This window comes from Rattus norvegicus, chromosome 1 (genome assembly GCF_021556685.1).
Source record: "Rattus norvegicus strain SHRSP/BbbUtx chromosome 1, alternate assembly SHRSP_T2T, whole genome shotgun sequence".
Classification (NCBI taxonomy): Eukaryota; Metazoa; Chordata; class Mammalia; order Rodentia; family Muridae; genus Rattus; species Rattus norvegicus.
Window position 1 is genome coordinate 199714699 of NC_141534.1, and position 21910 is coordinate 199736608.

The following is a 21910-nucleotide window of genomic DNA, read 5'->3' on the forward strand; positions in this document are numbered from 1 at the left end:
AGTGCCTTCCTTGGGCCATGTGCACAGTGCAAGTCACACAGTCATGTTCCACAGACATGTGATGCTCCCGGGACCTTCAGATGGGCACATCTACCCTACAGCTTACCTTTGGGCATGGCACCAGGGGTCTGCATGAATTTTGGAAGCAGAATCAAGGCACTTGGACAAGGCTTCTTTGCTCTAGTCTAGAATGAATGGTGTAACTCCAGCTCTAATGTACAGGGTCCTGAGCAGGGACTGCTCTTGTTAGCTCTAAGAGGGGAATTGCTAGTGTGTGCATCCTAACTGCAAACTCAGGGCTCTTTCTCATCACCTGCCGTCTCGCCTCATGTCTTAAAAGCAAGAAAACCAACATGGACCAGCAGGTGAGGGTTCCAAGTATGGGTTGAGGAAGGACAATAGTCATCTCAGATCACTGACGACTCAGAGCCACCTCTCTGCACCATAGGCTCTGAGTCCAAGGACTCCAAGTTGCCACCACCAGACCAGGGGTGTCAGTAGGGTTAAGGGGGAAGACTTCAGAGTCTGTGGGCAGGCGACTTGAGATGAGACTTGGTTCTGTATGTTCTTGGGCATGTCCTAAACTGTCCCCAGTATCCTTGTCTGAGAATAAGCATGATAGTAGCTCGTGGGGCAGCAAGGTTTCCAGGAAGTTGGCATCAATGGCAAAGCTATGGTGAGGGAAACGACAGCAAGTGGTTCTGTGATCCTATCATTCTGAGAGCTCAGTCTCGCACCCGACTAAGGGATAAGGATGCTAAGCTGATGCTTATGCTGCTTCCCTGAGCATGGAGTCTCCTGACCTTACTCACCTTCTGCGGCCATTGCACCCAGGAAACAGCAGAGTCCGGGCAGGGATGGCAGAGCTGGCTTCATTCAGGGAAGGAGTGCCATGCTCCTAACCGGAACCACTAGGTTTGCGGCCAGTGCCCCTGTGTTTGAAATTCTATTGGTATCTGACTTTCATGCCAGGCAGGTCCTTCATTCTTTTAAGCCTCAGTTTCCCCATCCCTATGCTTGGATAGGCATATTGCTGCAGAGTCTACAGTCTGTTCCAGCAGGGACATGACCGCGGGGCAGAGTGCCCTCGGCAGATACTCATCACATTAGAATCTGGTGCCCCTGTGAGCCTCAAGTGGTTGCATGGTGCTAGTCCACAGCACCCCTGGCACAGTCTCTAAGCACAGCTGCCTCTCACCAGTAGACACAGCATGGGACAAGAAGGACTTTTAAAGACCTAGGAAACTCCAGTGGCTTGGAGGTGCTCAGATTTGAATCTGGAAGTCTAACTCTGACTCTTCACACGTAACCACCAGGCTATTAGCCAAGAAGCAAAGTCCAAAGAAGAGATTGTTGCAAAGTACCTTCCCCTTAAACTGTCCTCAAGGAAATAACACAGCAGATTTCTGAAGATCTGCGCAGTCTGAGGGAGTTACAGTCTCATCCTTTCCTTCCTTCCGTCATTCAAGGGTCTCTCTCTCAGAAGTCCCCCAGAGTTGTCCAGGCTTTGGCAAGGAAGGACCACAATCTCTCAACAGAACCCTGACTTCTTGGGAAGCATAAGGAAGTTCCCCATCTCTCAGTGCCCCTCTATCCAGTGAGTTTCATCTTCAAGTCAAATGGATGTAATTCAGAGCTGTCTTTATTCACTTGTCCCCCTCTTCACAGAGTACCTCATCACCCATCTAAAACAGAGAAGATATCTTAGTTCCTTTTCCCATTGCTATGGTAAAATACTCTGATAAGAGCACGTTGAGGGAGGAAACTTCTTCCCCTTCACAGGTCAAGGGACGGCCCATCACGGCAGGGCAGTCGAGGCAGCAGGGGCTTGAGGCAGCTGCTCTCATCACACGTACAACCAGGAAGCAGACAGTACTAAATGCCAGTGTTCAGCTCCCTTCTCCCATTCCATACAGCCCAGGATCCCAGCTCAGGAACTGCACGTGCCCACAACTAAGATGGGTCTTTCTGTATCGATGAATGTAACCGGATACTCTCCAGTAGGTAAGCAGAGGCCCATCTCCCAGGTGATTCTAGATTTTTGTCAAGTTGACAATTAGCACAGACTAGCAAAGTAGGCTAGCCCCACAGGAAATAGCCGCTGAAGGTCTGAGGATGGCAAAGGTCAGAATAAAAGACAACATGCAGATTGCACCTTCAGGATCATGCAGGGGAATCAGTGATTGATATCAGCGGTAATGAGTTCCTGTCTGTTTGTACTCACTGTGTAATACCAATACTAATTGTATTATACTATCTAAATTTATAATACTCACTGTGTTATTCATCCCTACACTGGATACATTTTACAGAAAGTGTGTGTGTGTGTGTGTGTGTGTGTGTGTGTGTGTGTGAGAGAGAGAGAGAGAGAGAGAGAGAGAGAGAGAGATGGCTGGTTTTAAATGTTAACTTGCCACAGCCTGGAATTACCTGGGAGGAGCCTTTCATCTGAGGGATGATTTAGACCAGGTAGACCCGTGGCATGTCTGCAGGGGAGTGTCTCGATTCTTCATTGACATAAGGGTGGTACCATTCCCTAGCACAGGGTTCTGAACAGGAGGCATGGAAAGCTAGTAGCATAAGCAAGCGGGCAGCGTGGTTTTGTTTGCTTCTCTCTTCTCTAGATTGTAGATGTTATGTGACTGGCTGCTTGAATTCCTGCCTTCCGCCAAACCATAGGCTGCAGCATGGAGTGTGAACCGGAAAAGCCCTTTCCCTCTCCTGTGCTGCTTTTGGTCAGGATGTCTTAGCACAGAAACGGAAAGGAGACTGGAACACTATACATTATGCATTTAATTCTTTAGCATTATGTTGAGTTGTCTATAAGAAAGCACAACATGAAACTGTGGTATATGATACTACACTATGATAACGATCTTGACAATGACACACAGATTGCCCAGGGGCACAAGCTTGGGGCCTCAGGTCTCTGGCTTCATAGCCACATGCCTCAAAGCCATGGCTCATGTTGACGAGTAGCACCTCCCTGTGCCTTGGCCAGGCCACAGCATGAGTTACCTTCTCCTCTCTGCCCTGCACAGTGTGAGGGAACGATGTCTGGAGGAACAGAAGCGGAGGCGGCAGCGTGCCACCAAGAAGATCAGCACCTTCATAGGGACCTTCCTCGTGTGCTTTGCACCCTATGTGATTACCAGGTAAGCTGACCTGAGGGTGGGGGCAGGGCTTGGAGCACCAGGGTGGAACCCTTCTGGGCCACATGTCTTTCCTGAAAGCATGGAAGAAGGAGCCTAGACACTTTGTAGGCTTCTCTCCAGCCTCTGACTCTCCCTTATTACTAATTAGCATTTTAATTATGTGTATGTGTATGGGTATTATACATACCGAGTGCAGGTGTCTGTAGAGGCCAGCAAAGGATTCTGGGTCTCCTGGAGCTGGAATTGCAAGCAGTTGTGAGCGGCTAACATGGGTGCTGGGAACTAAACTCAGATCCTCTTCAATAGCAGTCTGAGCACCTTGTAGCCACTGAGCAATCTCTTTAGCTCCTTAATTAGCATTTTGATTACAGGCAGTCACGAGTGCCCTGGACAATTCATGTATACAACAGGTACTAACCAAGTCGGGGAAGTCAACATGCCCAGCTCCTTTAACAACACTAACAATTTTGATCAGCTCATAATGACTGCACACGCCTGTGAAGCCCTGTGTGAAATTATACTACACTACACTACACACACACACACACACACACACACACACACACATACACATACACACACACACACACACACACACACACACACACACACACACACACAAAACAGGTGCTGGTAAAATTACTCAATTGTTTCAGTCTCCTTGCTATGATCCTGTCTTTGGAGCCTCCAAGCTCCTCTCTGTTCACTCTTTCTAACATAAGTAACTAGTCGCTGTGGAATGCAGCCCCTGCCAGAGTAGAATTTCTCCAGCCTGTTTTAAAGCCCATTACACACCTGCCTTCTGTTACTCCCTTTCTTTTGTCCCAGCTTCTGGGAGTCACTCTGTACATCCTGCTGGGCTTTTTAGGGTGTGTGCTGTGGGAGAGCAGGTGGCACATGTCTGAGTTATTCTGTTATGCCTTCTTGTTCTATCCTCTTTGTCCAAATGATAGTCCGTTGTGTATCTATTCCACATTTTCTTTGTGTCCATTGTGGCCCCAAGGTTGGTTTCGCTATGAACAGTGCTGAAGTAAATACAGTCATACAGGTATCATATATATACCCAGAGGTGGACCGGCTATTTCAAATGGTGGGTTTATTGGGTTTGGGGGAGAACCTCCATATTACTCTCCATAGGCCTTGGATTCTTATGTGTTAAACTCAGTACCCCACAGCAGAAAGGTTCTTCACTCAATCTCCAGATAATTTCATCCCAACTTGTCACCCACATGTATACTCCAGGAGATGCTGACAGGAAGAAACGGAGAGAAGGCAGAGGGGAGTGTAGCACAGTACAGGGTGCCACTGCCCACTGTGTGCTGGGTAGCCAGCTCCCCCCGCAACAGTTTATTTGAGGATACTTTCCACCTGAACAAAAGCAGATATTGCTCTCTGTGCCCTGCCATGCAGGCCACCTCTCCTGTGGCTGAACTGTTGGGCCAATGACTGTGAGGTTTTCCGTCTTCCTGGAGGACCAAGAGCTAGGCAGGGCTGCCAGTTACTGGAACCGGGGACCAGTATTCCTCAGACCAGCCTAGACCAGCCTGCTCCAGCTGTGACTGTTCCCCATGCCAATTTCAGTCAGAGAAGGAAGAAAGAAAAGGACTACCTCCCCTCCCACCTCTCTCTCCCAAGATGCTTTGTGGATTGGTTGGGGGAAATTCTCCAGCTTTGTATCCCAAGTATGATCTGCAAAGTTGGAGCTCACAAAGGACAAGGTTCCTATTAGGAGGTGGAGTGGGAGCTTTGATTGAGTCTGGGAAATGGTTTCCTCTGTGTATGAATGTGTCAGGGCTAAGGGAGAAAGAAAGGGAGAGAGACGAAGAGAACATAGCTAGTACCAGTGCGGAAGTGCATATGGCCGTTCCCTTCACTGTCACCCAGTCTCCTCTTCCCTATGAGGGTGAGCTAACTGTGACTACCCTCTCTCTTCTCCCCACTTGTCCTTACACAGAGCCCAGCCTGGTTGCTAATTTCAGTCCTGGCTGCCAATTCTTTCTTCTGGCCAAGAGATAGCCCTTTGCCCACAGGACCCACAGGAATACAGACAATGCATACGGGAGCCTTGCTCACCTCTCTCCCCTCTCCCCTTCCTTGGACAGCCCAAGTACAGTGCCATCCCAATGCCTTCCATGGTATTCCTTGGTGTTTCCTTGTGGGAAGCCAGACTCAGCCTATTCCTCTCTTTGGACACAGGACTTGGAGCTATGTGTGTGTGTGTGTGTGTGTGTGTGTGTGTGTGTGTGTGTGTGTGTGTGTCCCTGGATGGTCCAAACACAGGACAGGACAGATTCATCATTTGTTTTTCTTCTGCATCTGTTCACTGGACCTCAGCACTATTGCTGCTGTGTTATATATGGATGACTCTTGGGAGAGAGGCTACCCTATGCATTGTATGATGTATCATGGGCTCCTTGGTCTAACCAACTAGGTACCAGGAACACCTCTATTCTTCCCCAACGTCCCCAGTTTGATAACCATGTCTCCAGATATTTCCAAGTGTTCCCTTGGGACCAGAGTCACTTTGATTGAGAAATTGTGGCCTAGACTCATATTGCAACCAGGAAGCCAAGTGTACCTTAGATCAGGACTCTGCATGAGATATTACAGCCACAGAGAGAGGGGCCTCCCTAAGGCCAAACTTAGCTGTACCTTTCTGCTATGCAACTCTGGGACAGAGCACTCACCTCTCTGGGCCTCCAGAAGACAGTGTGGTATCCTGGGGTTAAAAGATGTGGAACAAAGAAGTATGCGACACAGGCATGCCTGTGTGGATTCTTGGCCAGCATCCCCCCTACCCATGATACCAGAGACTGAAGGAGATCTAGACAGTCACAGAAAATGGGTGGGAAAGAAAGTATACAGAGACCATTCCTAGACCTCAGAGAAAGGGGAGGTTGTTGAGTAAGTTAACTAGAACCCTCAGGGAATAAGTAACATGACCCCCCCCACTTTATATTCTCTCTCTCTCTGTCTCTGTCTCTCTGTCTCTGTCTCTGTCTCTGTCTCTGTCTCTCTCTCTCTCTCTCTCTCTCTCTCTCTCTCTCTCTCTCTTTCTCTCTGTCATTCCTTACCCCCACCCCCATTATAGCCTATTTCCTTTTAATAGTGCCCAGGCAAAATAATGTTTCAGTCAAACTGCTAGCAGATTCATAGCTCAATACATTACATCCAAATGGATGGAGTTAATGTGATTGAGTTTAAAAAATATTCATAAAACTGTGCATCGTGCATGAGAATAAGCAGCATTTTCAAGGGGAGAAAGGCCTTGCCCACTCTGGTATAAATGTGGATCATCAGGAGATACCAGCCCACTGCATCACCTCCTCAATACAGAACCTAGATGTGGGGAAAACACCCCCATCACCTCTTCCCAGCACCTTCTTCGTGTATATGCTACCCCAAGCTAAGGTCTCAAGAGGCTCACATCACATCAGTGTGATGGGAATCACATTGTCACAAACGTCTCCAGCATCTTCCCTGTGCAGACTATAACGGTTCCCCTGAAGATTAAGGATGAATTGAAGAGAGCCCCAGGAGTCTCCTGGTAGGAATTCTGGCCCTACAAAGAGAGCTTGAAGTCAAGACAAAGCCATTGCATCGGGTAGGCCCAGAACCCAGGACTCTGAGGTAGGGTGGGGCGTCCTGGCTAGGTCTCATGGGCAAAGACTGTGAATTGGGTATGGCCAGGTAGGGCTGAAGAAAAGTGATAATTGAAGCAGAAGAGAGAGAGAGAGAGAGAGAGAGAGAGAGAGAGAGAGAGAGAGAGAGAGAGAGAGAGAGAGAGGGAGGGAGGGAGGGAGAGAGAGAGAGAGAAAGAGAGAGAGAGAGAGAATGAAAGCATGAAGGGGGTCTAGAGTGGTGTGCTCTAGTATGAGAGCCACCAGACATGGGTGGCTGTTGTTGAGCACTTGAAATGTGACCTTTCCAAATTGAGATGCACCTACTTCAGGTTTATGACTTCCAATATTTAGCATGATCAAAAAATAATACAATCAATACTTCTAACAATTCCCTAGTGGGACAATAAGTTAAATAGACAAATTCATCTGCTGTGTGCATGTGTGGGTATGTGTGTGTGCCTGTGTGTGTGTATGTGCAATGTGTGTGTATGTGTATATGTGTGTGTGTGCATGTGTGGGTATGTATGTGTGCCTGTGTGTGTATGTGCATATGTGTTTGTATGTGTATATGTGTGTGTGTGCATGTGTGGGTATGTGTGTGTGCCTGTGTGTGTGTATGTGCATATGTGTGTGTATGTGTATATGTGTGTGTGCATGTGTGTATATGTGTGTGTGCGTGCGTGCATGTGTGTATATGTGTGTGTGCGTGTGTGCGTGCATGTGTGTATGTGTATGTGTGTGTGTGTGTGCATGTGTGTGTGTGTGTGTGTACACATGTGGAGGCCAGGCCTTAGGTGTTGCTCAGGCTCTGTCACCTTTGTTTTCCTGTGGGATCTCTTACAGAGCCCTGACATATCTCTGTTTCACAGTCAAGTTCCTCCTCTGAGCTCTGGGTTAGGTAGTCTGTTCCTGAAGTGACCAGGCAGGGCCTTCAGGGCCACTGCAGATTTCTACCCACAGGCTCTTGGGAAATACTTTCTGAATTAATGTTCGTATGTCTTCAAGCGATTGTAAGCCTATCGTCTGTGCAGCAATCTAGACTTACAAATAATTACAGCCGTCATAAATCATCAGGATCAGGTTTGGAGGCATTTGCGGATCTGATGGCCCCATTATTGTCGCTTTCCAGAGTAATGGAATGATGGAGAGGGGAATGGGGTTAATGTGCAGGTGGCTCCTGACTGTTAACCCTCTATTAATAAATGACTCTTCTGTGGCTAATGTCTCATGAAAGCTTAAAGCATCCGCTTAGAGCTCACAGGTCTTCGCATATGCAGATCGAGTCTCCAGAAGCCTTGGGGATAATCAGGCTGTTTCCCCAAGCAATCTTCTGTGACTCAGATAGTATTTTATGCACACTGTGGGTTTGTGTCTGTGTCTGTATGTCTATGTGTGTGTGTATGTGTCTATGCCTCTGTGTGTGTGTGTGTCTGTGTGTGTGGGTGTGTCTGTACCTCTGTGTGTGTGTGTGTGTGTGTGTATGTGTCTGTGCCTCTGTGCCTCTCTGTGGGTGTGTCTTTGTGTGTGTGTGTCTGTCTGTACCTCTGTGTGTGTGTGTGTCTGTACCTCTGTGTGTGTGTGTGTGTCTGTACCTCTGTGTGTGTGTGTGTGTCTGTCTGTCTGTCTCTCTGTGTGGTGTGTTACAAGGAGAGACACACAAAGAAAGGGCAAAGACGAGAGGAGCAGTATGGGCAGAGGAAGTATGAAGAGAAGGCTCTAATGGGCTACTGTAAATTCGGTATTTGAAGGCAAAGGTATCAGGTGCAGAGTGGAACTGGAAACAGTGCAGGAGACTGCGAGGCAGCCTAACATCAGAAAGCACGAGGTCTCTGGTACTCAAAGCCTAGAGTTTAACTTATGCCTCTTCTACATTTGGACCATGTGACTAACAGAGAATTGCCTTGGTTTCTTCCCCATGTGTTAGGGAGGATGATACAAGGATGGGGAGCTGAGGTGCTGTTGGTGAAGCAGTGAGAGGCTGAGCCCCAGGGTACTGAGCTAGTGTTGAGCAGCTCTGCAACTCTTACCACGAGCCTCTCTCCTTGGGGACTCTCACTGGGGGCAGGTCAGGATATTAGTTCCTCCAGGATTCACAAAATTCCTCAGAATTCAAACAAGTGTTTCTCCTCCTCTCCTCTCCCCCTCCCCTTCCTCATCCACCTCCTTTCGTTCCTTCTCCTCCTTCTCAAAGGACCATGGTGGCTCAGGCTGCTGGTTAGCATGAAAATCCCCTATAGGTAAGGGCAAAGGTGGGCTGCTTCCTGTCTTGTCAGCCCTTTTCTGTGGCAGCCACTTCACATGGCTTCCAGCAAGCAGCATCAGTGGCAGTCTGTATCAAAAGAGGGCCACAGTTCAGAGAAGTCTACTATACATAGAGACATGGGCAAGCACACAGAATTCAGGGGTGCAGTCTGTGACCCTGGTTCTCTGTGTCTACCTTCCTGAATTCAACAAGGTCTGAATCTTGAAGCACTTTATACTTCTCAACAAACATATATGCACATAGACAAGATAGATATATTTACACAACACACACATGGTACATATGCATGCAGTTGTACATGACCTACATATAACACTCGTGGGCATACACATACATAACAGATACACTCACATGGCAAACATGCATACACATGTAGAAATGTATATACAATGTATATATGCACACAACACAAAGCACACATGCATATATATACATATGACCCACATATGCCCATATACAAAATACATATATACACATTTACATACTATAAATTCATTTGGCACACATGGACATACATGCATAGCATACACATACCCCATGTGCACATATCCATACATCCACATGACACAATGTACACACATGCACATAACAAATGCATGCATATATAGATAAATATACACATATACATACATATACACAACACATGGCACACATGCATGCACAGCACTCAAGCATATACATTCATATGATACATGGGTACACACAACACACACATGTGCACAACATATACATGCACACTCATGCACACAACCTGAGTGCATAAATCACATGCACACATACACACAACACATGTACACAGATACAAACACAGATGCAGGTCAGGTGACTACTCAGACTTCTATAAATGGTTCCACTGCCTTCCTCAGGATGGCCTGTAGTGTCTCATCCCCTCATGCATGCTGCTATACCCTGGCTTGATGACTGGTGTGGGCTCTCCTGAGGGGATAAGATTGGAAATAGGAGGGTGAGCAGGACTGGTCTCCATGTGTTTTGAGCATACAAGCATAAGTGTCACTATGACTGGAGCCTTAGGGCAAGTAGAGGTTTTTCTAGCTCACATCCCAAGAAGTGCATAGAAAACCTCTTGTGCTTAGTGAAAGGTGAGGACACAGGGCAGGAGATGTGCTTTGTGGGACGAGCTTGTTTGTTGGGGAGTAGGGAGGGCCATGCGACTCCAGAGGTGCCAAAGCTGTGGAAGTTCCAGAGTTACCTTGGCTTATATTGGGTCTGGGGACAGGGTGGGGATCTGGTTCCATTGCAGTGTTGTTACAGCCAGGGACCCCAGAGCACCAGAGCAGCTGAACAGCCCCTGCATATCCCTGTGGAGTTCTTTTGGAGTATATTGGAGTACTAAGGCTATGTACCACACTGAGCAGTGTAAACAGCAAGAAGGTATCCTAGCATCTCCTTAGCCAGGATTTTGTGGAGCCAAATCTGGACTATGTTCATTTGAAGTTCATCTTTGTATGGGCCCTGCCAAGGCCAGACCTGATTTTGAAAGCAGAACTTGTCACAGGTTTTTTTTGGGGGGGGGGTGCAGACAAGAGACAAAGGTTTAGCATAGCAAATCATGACCTCACAGAAAGGGCCTCTTGGGGCAGAAAGGGGTCTGAAAGCTCATCTTGTCACCCTACAATGCCAAGATTCAGGTCCTAGCATGACCTTTACCCAGACTTAGAGGGGAGAGACTTGTACTTCTCTGGCAGGAGACCCTGGCCTGCTGCTCTACCACTCTGGGCTTCAATGATCTCATGTGTAAGGTGGGAATGAGACACATTCTGAGGGATCATTGTGAGATGAAAGAGTGTACAGAGTGAGGCCCTGGTCCAAAGGAAACACAAATGGGAAAATATTGGAGGGGGTTCAAACATCAAATAGAATCTTTGGGAAGAAAATGCCATAATTTTGTCCTACAGAGCCTCCAAATACTACTTTTGATCTTACTGGATGGTTTGGTAATTAAGTCTGTTTTTTTGTTTTTTTGTTTTTTAATCCCTATGGGGAGGTTGGAGGGATAGCTCAAACAGCATTGTGCTTGACACGAAAGCATACAGAATGAGTTCAGAACCCCAGACCCATGTCAAAAGCTGGGTAGAGCAGCATATGCCTGTAACCCCAGCAAGGACAAAATGGATGGCAGAGTCAGACAGATCCCTGCAAAGTTGCTAGTCAGTTAGCCTAGCCAACTTGTTGAGGTTCTAGCCCAAAGAGATACACTTCTGTTTTAAATAAAATATGGAAAGTGTCTGAGGAAGGGACACACCAAGGTTATTCTCTGATCACAGATATATTCACACACACACACACACACACACACACACACACACACACACACACATCTTATCTTTTGGGAGAAGCTAGGACCAACCAACAATACAGGACATTGGGCAGCATGATGTGGCATCATCATATGCTGTGCTGGCCACTTTTTTGTCAAATTGATACAAGCTAAAATTATCTGAAAGGAGATAACTTCAGTTAAGAAAATGCCTCCATAACATCCAACTGTGGGTAGGCTTGTAAGACATTTTCTTAATTAGTGATTGATTAGGGAGAGCCCAGACCATTGTGGGTGATGCCATCCTTGGGCAGGTTGTCCTGGGTTCTATAAGAAAGCAAGCTTAACAAGAGATGGGAATAAATCCAGTAAGCAGCACCCTTCCATGGCCTCTGCATCAGCTCCTGCCCCCAAGTTCCTGCCTTGTTTGAGTTCCTGTCCTGACCTCCTTTGGTGTTGAACAGTGATATGGAAGAGTAAGCCAAATAAACCCCTTCCTTCCCACTTTTCTTTTTGATCATGGTGTTTCATTGCTGTAATAGAAACCCTAACTAAGACACATGGCGACAGTGTGCTAGCATTTGGATATTTCATTGTTATTAAGTGTGAATTCTAAATTTGGAGCTCTGTCTCTTTTAGTTCACCACTTCTAAAACATAGATCTGCCAAAAAGTGAGTCTTTCCCTAATGCAGTTCAGTTAGCTCCTGTTCCTCAGCTCCTCACTGAATCTGACAATGAAATGAGGAGAAAGGTAGCCCTGGTTCTCACGGGGTTAAAGGACAGGGGTAGAGAGTGATGCTGAGGTGATGAAACAAAGATGGCAGCCTCAGGATGGACTCACTAGAGATCCATTCAACACAGGGGAGTTTTGGTGGGGAATAGTTTACAGCAAATGTCCTTTCCTTCCACCAACTCTAGGATCCACAACCCAACCTCAACCCAAAGAAGGCTCTAGGAAAACTAACCAAAGCGGGAATAAAGTGTTTTGGAATCTCTGAGCTCTCCAAGCTTTGTGGGTCTTTTTGACCTTGTGCTAATGCTGGCTACTTCTCCAAGTCCGGCTAATAGATCTAGGAACACTTGGGAGAGAGTAACCATGCTTAGAGGTAGGAATACCTCTAACCCATGAACTCCTACTGCCCTTGAAACCTGGAGTTTGCACCACTCCGTGAGTTGCATGGCCACCAGGAGAACTCTAAGAACCAAACTCTTGAGCACACGGGATGTATCTTTCCTTGTCCTCCCTCAGTAGATGAAGATCACTTTCAGGTTTCCTAACTGCTGCTATTGTCAAAGGCAACCAGAACCCTAGTCCTAGGAAGAGCCCCTCTTCACTTGCAGCTGTTCTACAGGAGCAGGGTATGTCTGGAGCTTTGCAGAATGTTTGCCGAGCTTTTGCTCAGCCCTCCCTCCCACATAGACTCCTCAGAGAGGCAGAACTGGGTTTGAGGCAGAGCCAAACCTGACTCTTATGGATTAAAAGATCATAGAAACAAGCCCATCCAACTTCCTTATTCTACAGGTAAGACATCCAGGCCCAAGGAGTGTGAAGACTTGTCCAAGGTCAGAAGCTGAGTTGGAGCTGAACTCGGGAGGCTATTAGCTATCCACTCACTTCATCATTAAGCTTGGGATGCAGAATAGGTCTGGTTCTAAGAGCTGCCTTTAGAGTTGACTGTCCTTATGAGGAGCTTGGGCGTATGAGGTAGTCGTGTCTTTCAGCGTCTCTACAGTAACGCAGGTGCCATGGCACTTGGAATAACGCCATCCTTGCTACGTTCATTGCTTTCATGCAATATTAATCATAGGAGCATGTAACTAACCACAGCCCCAACACATGCCCACAGTACCCTCAAGTAACTACACATCCCCATCTCTCCACAGGCTGGTGGAACTCTTCTCCACAGCACCCATTGACTCACACTGGGGTGTGCTGTCCAAGTGCTTGGCCTACAGCAAGGCTGCTTCTGACCCCTTCGTGTACTCCTTGCTGCGACACCAGTACCGCAGGAGCTGCAAGGAGCTTCTGAACAGGATCTTCAACAGACGCTCCATTCACTCTGTGGGCCTCACAGGTGACTCTCACAGCCAGAACATTCTGCCAGTGTCGGAATGAAGGACAGCTCTCCTGTTGGGGAGTTCAGAATGAGGTGGCCAGAGCAGAGGGAGGTGGTCTGGGACTCCTGGGTGGACAGGAACTGCCACCATTGTCCAGCGATTGACATAATGCTGATGTCTGAACAAGATCTGGGGCCTGCTTCTTGGGTCTTCCAGGGTAAGATCTCGGACTGTCCCTATTTGTCACCAAAGGATGGCCATAGGCCACACCCTGGCCTTTCTTTCTGAGGGTGTGTTTTGAGTGCTTAGACTCACCAAAGGCCTCCCAGAGGATGGTAGGCCAGTTTGTGTCAAGGACACAGAGTGCTGGTGGCAGGTGTGGGGCATGATACCCACCTGCTTGCTAACTACTGGTCATGGGGTTCTATGCTCCAAGGGACATTTTTGTGATGCTGAAAGTGAGGCTGTCTGTGGCCTTCTGGCCCGAGATCTAATATGGCATCTCTTTTCCCCTTGGTAGTGTTTGCTGCTGTAACCCAAATATTATCCAGCTGGTGCCAACTACATTATGGTCAGCTGATACCCTTGGGCCCTGCACTAAATGGGAACATGTTTAACAGATGGTTTGCTGCCTACCAGTCATCTTCAGAATGATAAATTGGAATCAACTTTTGTCCCTCTTTCATCAAACTGTTTGCGTGTATTGACAATCTTAGCATGAAAGTGGTCTCAATAGACAGGTCATAGATAATGTTAGAGTCCATGAAATCTGAGCAGGAAGTCACCTCCTTCTGATTTGCATGCTGTAGGTAAGGGAGGCAGGAAGACGGTGGCTGGTCTGTCCTACCTCCCCATCTGGGATCTGAATTGATAGGGAGTAAGTACTTCCTCTTGTCTTAGACATCTTGCCCATCGAATCCTAGGAGCTGACTTGAGCAGGGATGCAGTCTTAGTTCTCAGATACTGGGTTCCATTATCCTGGTGGTTCATTACCCTCATTCTGCAATTTTGCCCTGAGAAAGCAGGGGCTATCCAAGGTCACCACGAAAGTGCTGTGTGCCACAAATGAGTGCAGTTACTATAGGATGTTGTTCCTGTAATATACATGCCAATCCATTGGGAGCCATAGTCTTAGCCACATTAAAAACTAAGATAAGGATGGGAGAAATAGCTTAGCCAGTAAAATGCTTATGGTTCAAACATAAAGACCTGATTCTAATCCCAAGAACCCATATTGAAAGCAAACTGGGCATGGTGGCGTGCACCTGTAATCCTATCACTGGAGAATTGAGAGAGGTGACTCCACAGAACTCACCGGTCAGCCAAGGCTTAGCTGAATGGGTTACAAGCTAGTGCCTGATCTCAGAAAAGAAAAGAACAGTGTAGCTTAGAGACAACACCTGAGGCTGACCTCTGTCCTCTGCATACCTGCGTGAGTGAGTGCACACACACACACACACACACACACACACACAAACACACACACAAACACACACACACACACGCACACACAAGTACACATGGTCCATGCTGCCTCACTGCCTCATTATCATTTCAGACTCACTTGAGAATGCTTAGAGCAGTTGTGTCTGAGCCCTGTAAGTGACTCCTATGGTTAGGAAGGGTGGAGAGCCATAAAATCACAAGTGTCACTCTCTCCTTATAGCTCCTCACATCCTAGTTTCAGAAGTGTATCCTCCAGAGACCAACCCAAAGAATGTTGATTTTCCATGCCAGGCAGCCCCAGTAGTTAAAGGCAGACAAATGTCTGCCTGTCTCTTTGAAAAGATAGCCTATCATTAACTCTTGGCAATTCATTTAGAAAACAATTCCATCAGGCCTAGTGTTGTCAGGCTTCAGAGCTTCCATAGAGACCAGAATGGCGATAGTTGTAACATCTAAGGAGGTTTTAATATCCTCCCATTGCAGGGAGAGGTATGTTTGAGGAAAAGAACCTGGGCACCAGAGGGGACTGGCCAGGACACTTGTTTAGACTTTGTCCCCAGCTTTCCCCAGCTAGTCTTCTGGGGGATCTGATGAGGTACACCACTCTCTCCTGTGACAAGGGATGTTACACCAGTGGCTTAAAGTTAACCATGGTGAAAGTTTTTACACACTCAGAATAGCTAAGTGTTATAAATCAGGCCTTCTCCCCAGAGAGCTTGTCATCATCCAATCTACCAGCACAACACTGCCACGCATTTGTTTCTGGAACAAAACTCTTCTGGTTCAGAGTCCATTTGGTCCCTTCTTTCCTAAATCACAATGCTCACTTCTATAGTTTTCCTAGTAATAAGCAGTTGCCTATGTTCTGTTGTCCCAACACTCAAAGTGCAGGGAAGTTCAAATCAAGCAGGAGGCTAAAGACGGCATGCACAAAATAATTCCCCTTCTCACACAAATACTGCTAAAGTTGGGCAAAGGATGAATGGGGACCCAGGGAGTGGGATCAGTAGACAAGCATGACATCCACTTCCCTCGTGTTGCTTTGGAAGGAGAGTAGCCCTGCAAACCCTTCTCTGCTTGCTCTGTATAGGCAACATATTGTACCCTGAGTTGAATTGAGATCTCCTTGTCCCTTCCTTAGCCCAGAAGCAGGATCTGCCACCCACAGCACCACATATCCGGAAGGATGTACACTGTAATTTTCACTATGCTTCTAAAACTGCTTACCATCTATTAAAATCCATTACACTGGCATTGTGCCACCGACAAGAACCCAGATACGCCCGTTGATGGAGAGTTTTCATTATCACTTAGACACAGGCTTGGAAACCCAAGGGAAGCGAGGAGAAAGTGGCACCGTCGACAATGGGCACTAGCCAATACTGCGACAATTGCCTTCCCATAAATGTTTATAGTCAGGTCTGCACACCTCTGAAGCATGCCCCCTGTGGTCACTGTTCCCACTTGAACAATCTACCTCATTCTGGCAATCTAGTTAATCCAACAATGTGTGGTTTTTCTCAGGTATGAGGCATAAGAACAACAACAACAACAATAACAACAACAGCAAAGACTCCATTCCCCAAGGCAAAGGACCCCATTGACTGGCTTGACTCCCTCTAGATTACAGAGTCACATTCAGTGCACTTGAGAGGCACTGGGCTGGTGAGAACATTTTGGGATGCTTGAGAGTAGTGCCTATAGAGGACAGGACTTCCAGATCTCAAATCCACTCAGAGGGTTCAGTCCTGGTCTTATACACACCATTTGCCTTTTATGATCTCTTTGCCCCAAATCTATATTTTCCTTGGATCCTTTCTAGGGGACCAGGATCTCAGAAACCTAGGGCCCCTAGGAACATAGGATGCTTGTTGAATGGCAAAGCAGTGCAGTCTGGGTGTTGCATGGCTAGCTCACCTCCCATAGACGTTTGTCTGTGTTCACCGAGCATGGTTCAGTGGCCTCCTTAACTGTCTCCCGTCTTCTCTTTCCAGACTCAGCTCAGGCCCCATCACTCTGAGCAATAGACCTCTCACTTTGTGTTTGTGAGGCTTTTTTTTTTATTGTGTGTCTTTCTCCTTGAGAGAAGGTAGACAGAGATGAGCAACCTTGTTGGGGGAGGGTGGAAGGGCACACCATCTCCATCCAGTCTGCTCTTGCAGGTTCAGCAGAGAATGCTATGTGGGAGGAACCTGCTTTATAAATTCCCCACCTCCCCTACAGCTCTTCCCAAGGTCAAGCAATCTGTTGTCGCCTAGGGAGCTCCCTTGCTTTCTGTCTTTGCTCCTCAACTGATCTAAGGGAGGTAGCAGGAAACACAGGCCTTTTCTGCCTCTCTTCAGAAGTTTCTGTGGTCTTACAGGCCTCTTCAGCACCTATCCCAAGCACAGAATAAAGAATAAAAGATGAGTACTTTAGGCAGTCAACTGCCAGGAGGGAGGAGCCATGGGACCTAAGGAATGGAATTGTGAAACTTTAGTGATCCAGCACAGAGAGGGGACACAGTTGGAGCTTTAAACTGTGTCTATCAACCTGACCCACATAGCACAAGTCAAGGGCTGTGGTGTCCTAGAATGGTCCAAAGAATGGGCTTCTGCAATCACATGCCGAGTGGCAGATGGCAAAAAGTGGATTTGACCAAGAGCTATGGCATTCTCATCTGTCACCCCATAGTTCTGTAAGCCAGAGCCTCCTATGTCAGGCCCCAGGGGAGATGAGTGTCTCAGTGGGACTAGGTTAAGGAGTGTTGTTCAGGGCTGTTCAAGGCTGTTTCAGGAGCCCCTGAAAGACTTTACAGAGGCGGTGTGCTTTGGGCCAGAACTGCTGGTACAGCCTGCAGTGAGACATAGATGTGGACCAGCCTGGGAAGGGTCCAGTCGAGTGGAGCTTAGTGTGCATCCAGGAACACTGACCAATGGGTGCTCAGAAGCAGGCAGTATCCCCCAAGATGTGAATGCCATCCGTGGCTAATGGGGTTGATGTTTGTAAAGCCAGAACAAAATTAGGAAAAGACAGGGAGAAAAATCCACATGTATTTATCTGTCCAAAAAGAGAAGAAAGAAAAGTAGGAGGAAAGAAAAGAAAAGTAAGGAGAGAGGGGGAAGCAAAGAGAATCACATTCACTTTGAGGGGATTAACAAGTACTCATTATTTTTAAAAAATTGAATATTTTGTTTACTCAGCAGCTAGCCGTTCCTTCCAGTTCTTTCCCTCCATCTCCTGACACAAGCTCTCCCTCCCAACTTTATGTACTTTTAAAAACAAACTGAGTTCAGTTGGTGTTGCTGGTAGGTGTGAGGGTACAGGGCTATCTATCGGAGCATGGGAGATACACCCAGGGCCAGACCTCAGAGGAAAACTGATACTCCTTCTCCAGCAGCCATCACTACCATGGGCAGATTTACATATAGCACCAAGCATGTGTTTCCTCCTGTGTAGTAGGCCTTACATCCAATCAGAAAATAATCAACGACCCCATAACATTGGTGAACTATTGTACCCATGGACAAATTTTGCTATCAAGAGTCAAAGTTGGCTAAGACTGTTAATGGCATTTCCCTGGCACCCTGCAGAGCACATTTCAGTACTGTGAGAGTTAGCCAGCAAGAGAGAGGACCGCCTGGTCAGTTGTGATCTTACCACATCCTGTGGCTGATGTGTATGGTATCTTCAGCAATAGGATCATCTCGTCAAGTTTAGGTGTACGACGAAGCCAACACTTATTATCAATGGCAGTGTTTATTTATTTATTTATTTATTATTTATTTATTTATTTATTTGCTTACTGACTTACTCACAGGTTGTCCCAGCTGACCTTTAATTTCCCATATAGCCCACGTTGGCCTCAACCTTGCAGCAGACCTCGTAGTGATAAGCAATCCCCCTGCCTCAGCATTCTGGGTGCTAGTACTGCAGGCAGGCATGAGCCACCACACATAGCTACAATTCAGTTCCATGAAACCAAGCCCAGCCACATTTCCCCAGGGTACCTCTTTCTAATGAGACCCTGAGTGGGAACAGATGTCATGTCTCTGTTTTGTATATGCGAGCGTTACAAGGTTAGCATCCACAGGTGCCTGAGAGGCACCGCTACCCATCCCCAGGAACAAATGGAAGAATTAGCACAGCAGGGGCAGCCATGGTACAAAGGCTGTCCTCACACTTCTTAGGCATTCCACATCCTCCCTTGGTGGGCTGGGGGGATGGTGCGCAGTTCACTCTTGCAGCGTGTCACATAAATGCGCAGTTCACATTTAAAGGCCAGGTGTGAATCAAATCGTTAACGGCAGAGCCCTGCTTTATCATGTTCACCCACATTTAAGGGTTTTTAAAACAATTGATGTTTTAGAGTCAAAGACCTGTGTGTGCACCTTGGATGTATCTGTTCTTAGGAACACTGACACATGGTATTTCCCATATCCCCTCACACAGTCCCAATAGGTCTCCATAGCTACCATTATACTTGCTCCCCAGCGTAGAAGTAGAGCTCATGATTTGATGGCTTCAAAGGGCCTAGACTCTCTCTTTGGAGACAGGCAGTCTCAGGCTTAGGCCACACTCCATAATACCCAAAGAGAATACCCCATAATAGGGCAGAAAGCACATCGGGGGCCATCACAATGGCATTCCTGCCGTGTGTCTGGGTGAATGGAACCAGGTCATAGTAATTGCTCAGGGCTGGCTAAAACCCCCAACACCCCGTCTGCAAACGCCCTGATCTCCTTGGTCTTCCTTCAGCCCCTCTGTTGCCAAACCTTTGCTTGAATTATTAACAGTAACCAACCCGCCCTGTTCAAGAGAGCTTCGAATGTCAAGTTTCTTTGCAGTCCTGTTTCACAAGCAATGTGTAGACACAATCAATTCCTCATGCAGCACAGAGGCATTCATGTGATCCTGGGCCCCGCCAGGCTCATCAGGGTCTCCTGCAGGAAACCCAGTTGCACTGAGTTGCAAACAGTAATCAAAAGGTACCTTGTCTTGCCCTCTCTGCCACCCAGGGCAGTTAACTTGCTGTTGGATGGTTCACGTTCTTTGCTAAGGCACTTCTAAGGAGAAGGAATTAGAACCTCGCCATAGGAAAGTGGTCTCCTCATGTGGTGAGGATGCTCTTGGGTAGATAAGAACCTTCCTCTGCTGTTTTGTCCAGTGTGGTGGGTGACAGCAGACACTTATCAACCAGGTTCATGCTCCATCCCTCACTGAGGAAGCGCAGTGAATTTACCTTGCCCGGTACCCAGTAGAAGAAGCATCACTTCCTGTAGGTGAAAGGGAAGTTGGTTGAAGGTCACCTAGCATGTCATCCTGGAGGCTCCAGGTTCCTAGGGCCCCAACAACCAACACTTTAGATTCCTACATCTTTGTATATTGCCTTTGTTTTTGCTGTCTGCAAAGGAAGGTGAGCAGAGTCATGCCATCCATTGCTGGAGGCATCCAGAAATGGTCAGTAGAAGACATAGAGGTCCTCCACAGCAAGGCACATCAAGTGTGTCCAGCAGGGCTGGGATTCTATGAGGAAATGGACTTTATTATATCGTAACATTTCAAGAAAAACCAAGATTTCGGAAAAATGAAAGGTATTTCTGACGACACTTGGTTGGTTTTGACAGTGCCACAGTTCCCGATAGCAGATTCTTAGGAAAATGAACAGAAATACATGTGGAGTCAGGGAGTTTCCCATCCATGTGCATGCTCAAGAATGCACACTACGTAAGGCAAACATTCAGCACAAACAGCTGAACACCAGGCACCAAAGGAAGCAGAGGCTACTGTCTCATGTCATTGTAGATTTTACTTCGCTTTTTAATTTAACCAACAGAACTACGGCTCCATTTATTCTTAAATAAAATATCACTAGTAGATCTCCCAACAAGGCAACATCGCCTTCCCTGGGACACACTCGCCAGCAGCTGTACGCTGATGAAACAGGACTCAAGAGACTTGAATCCAAGGCCAGTGCTGCCTGCTCTGTTTACAATGGCTTATGTTTTGTGAATATATCTCAAATGTTGTAATATATTTTTATGATAGAATTGATGGTTAACACAAGGGAAATATATTGTGATTCCGTCCAATAAAGATTCCTGTTATAAAAGTTCACCCATACCTGGCTGACCTAGCATGGACACAGTTTTGTGTATTAGCAAATTGTCAGAGATGCGGCCTTTTGTAATTCCACAGTGGCACCAAAGTTTGTCTTTCTTTTCTCTCTCACCTTCTGAGACTATATTCTCATTTCAGTACCCTGTTCACTGCCTCTGGCCTCACACGCTGCTCTGACTTTGAGGTGTTCATCCTATGGGGCTCTCTCTTAATTTGTGCAAACTCACAGTAGCCACACAAACACACCAAAAGACACCTGCCATGGGAGAGATTCCAAGTACCATGTATTTTAAATCGCTCTGTGCTGCTGTAACCGACCTCTTGAAACTGGGTAGCGTATAAAGAACAGCTCTGAACACAGGGAAGTACAAGACGGAGGGGCTGGGGTGTGGCATGGTGGAAGGCATCGAATGGCAAGACAGAGAATGTAAGAAACCTAAGTTGAACTTGGGGCTTCCACATTCCCTCGTGGTTGATTTTAATCTAGGCCTGAAGGTGGAGCCTCATTGCTCAAGTGCCTTTTACTAGATCCCACCTCCTTTGTCTCCTCCATAGGAGACAAAGCTTGGATCACTTGCTTTTGTGGGACAGATTCAAAGTGCAGCACCTTGCAACTTTTATCCTTCGGACAGGATCGCTGGGCTTTGCCAGGTGATCTGTGAGCTGGATTCCAGGACAGAGTTCTGGGAGGGGAAGAAGCCACCCTCTTGCTGCCATGTCTTTGGTATTGTTCTGGGGTCTCAGCCAGGTCCTCTTCCTAAGAGCTTCCGCTGTACGATTGTCCCCTGTCACGCTGCAGAGACTGCACTCAGAGAGATGAAGTGGCTTGGGACCAGAAGGATAAATCAGGAAGGAGTCCGTGCTCTCGTCAACAGTGGTTGTCCTCACCACCAAGGGTCAGCCCTGGAGCCACTTCAGGAGCAAGGGGCTGAGTGAGGGTGTGAACCACCACAGTCACCTGAGTACCTTGTGTGTCCCTGATGATGT

The 21910-nt window shown here is 47.2% G+C and overlaps 1 protein-coding gene across 6 annotated transcripts in view; it reads left to right on the plus strand.

The window, feature by feature from the left end:
• Gpr26 (G protein-coupled receptor 26) overlaps positions 1 to 21910 on the plus strand; it is a 39773-nt gene that overhangs the window by 5228 nt on the left and 12635 nt on the right. For 3 of the 6 annotated variants that reach the window (XM_087610120.1, XM_087610062.1, XM_087610074.1), the window contains 2 exons: positions 3042 to 3155; positions 13205 to 13395. In XM_087610120.1, the coding sequence (XP_087466246.1) occupies positions 3042 to 3155; positions 13205 to 13395 (305 nt within the window). 6 annotated transcript variants of the gene reach the window in all.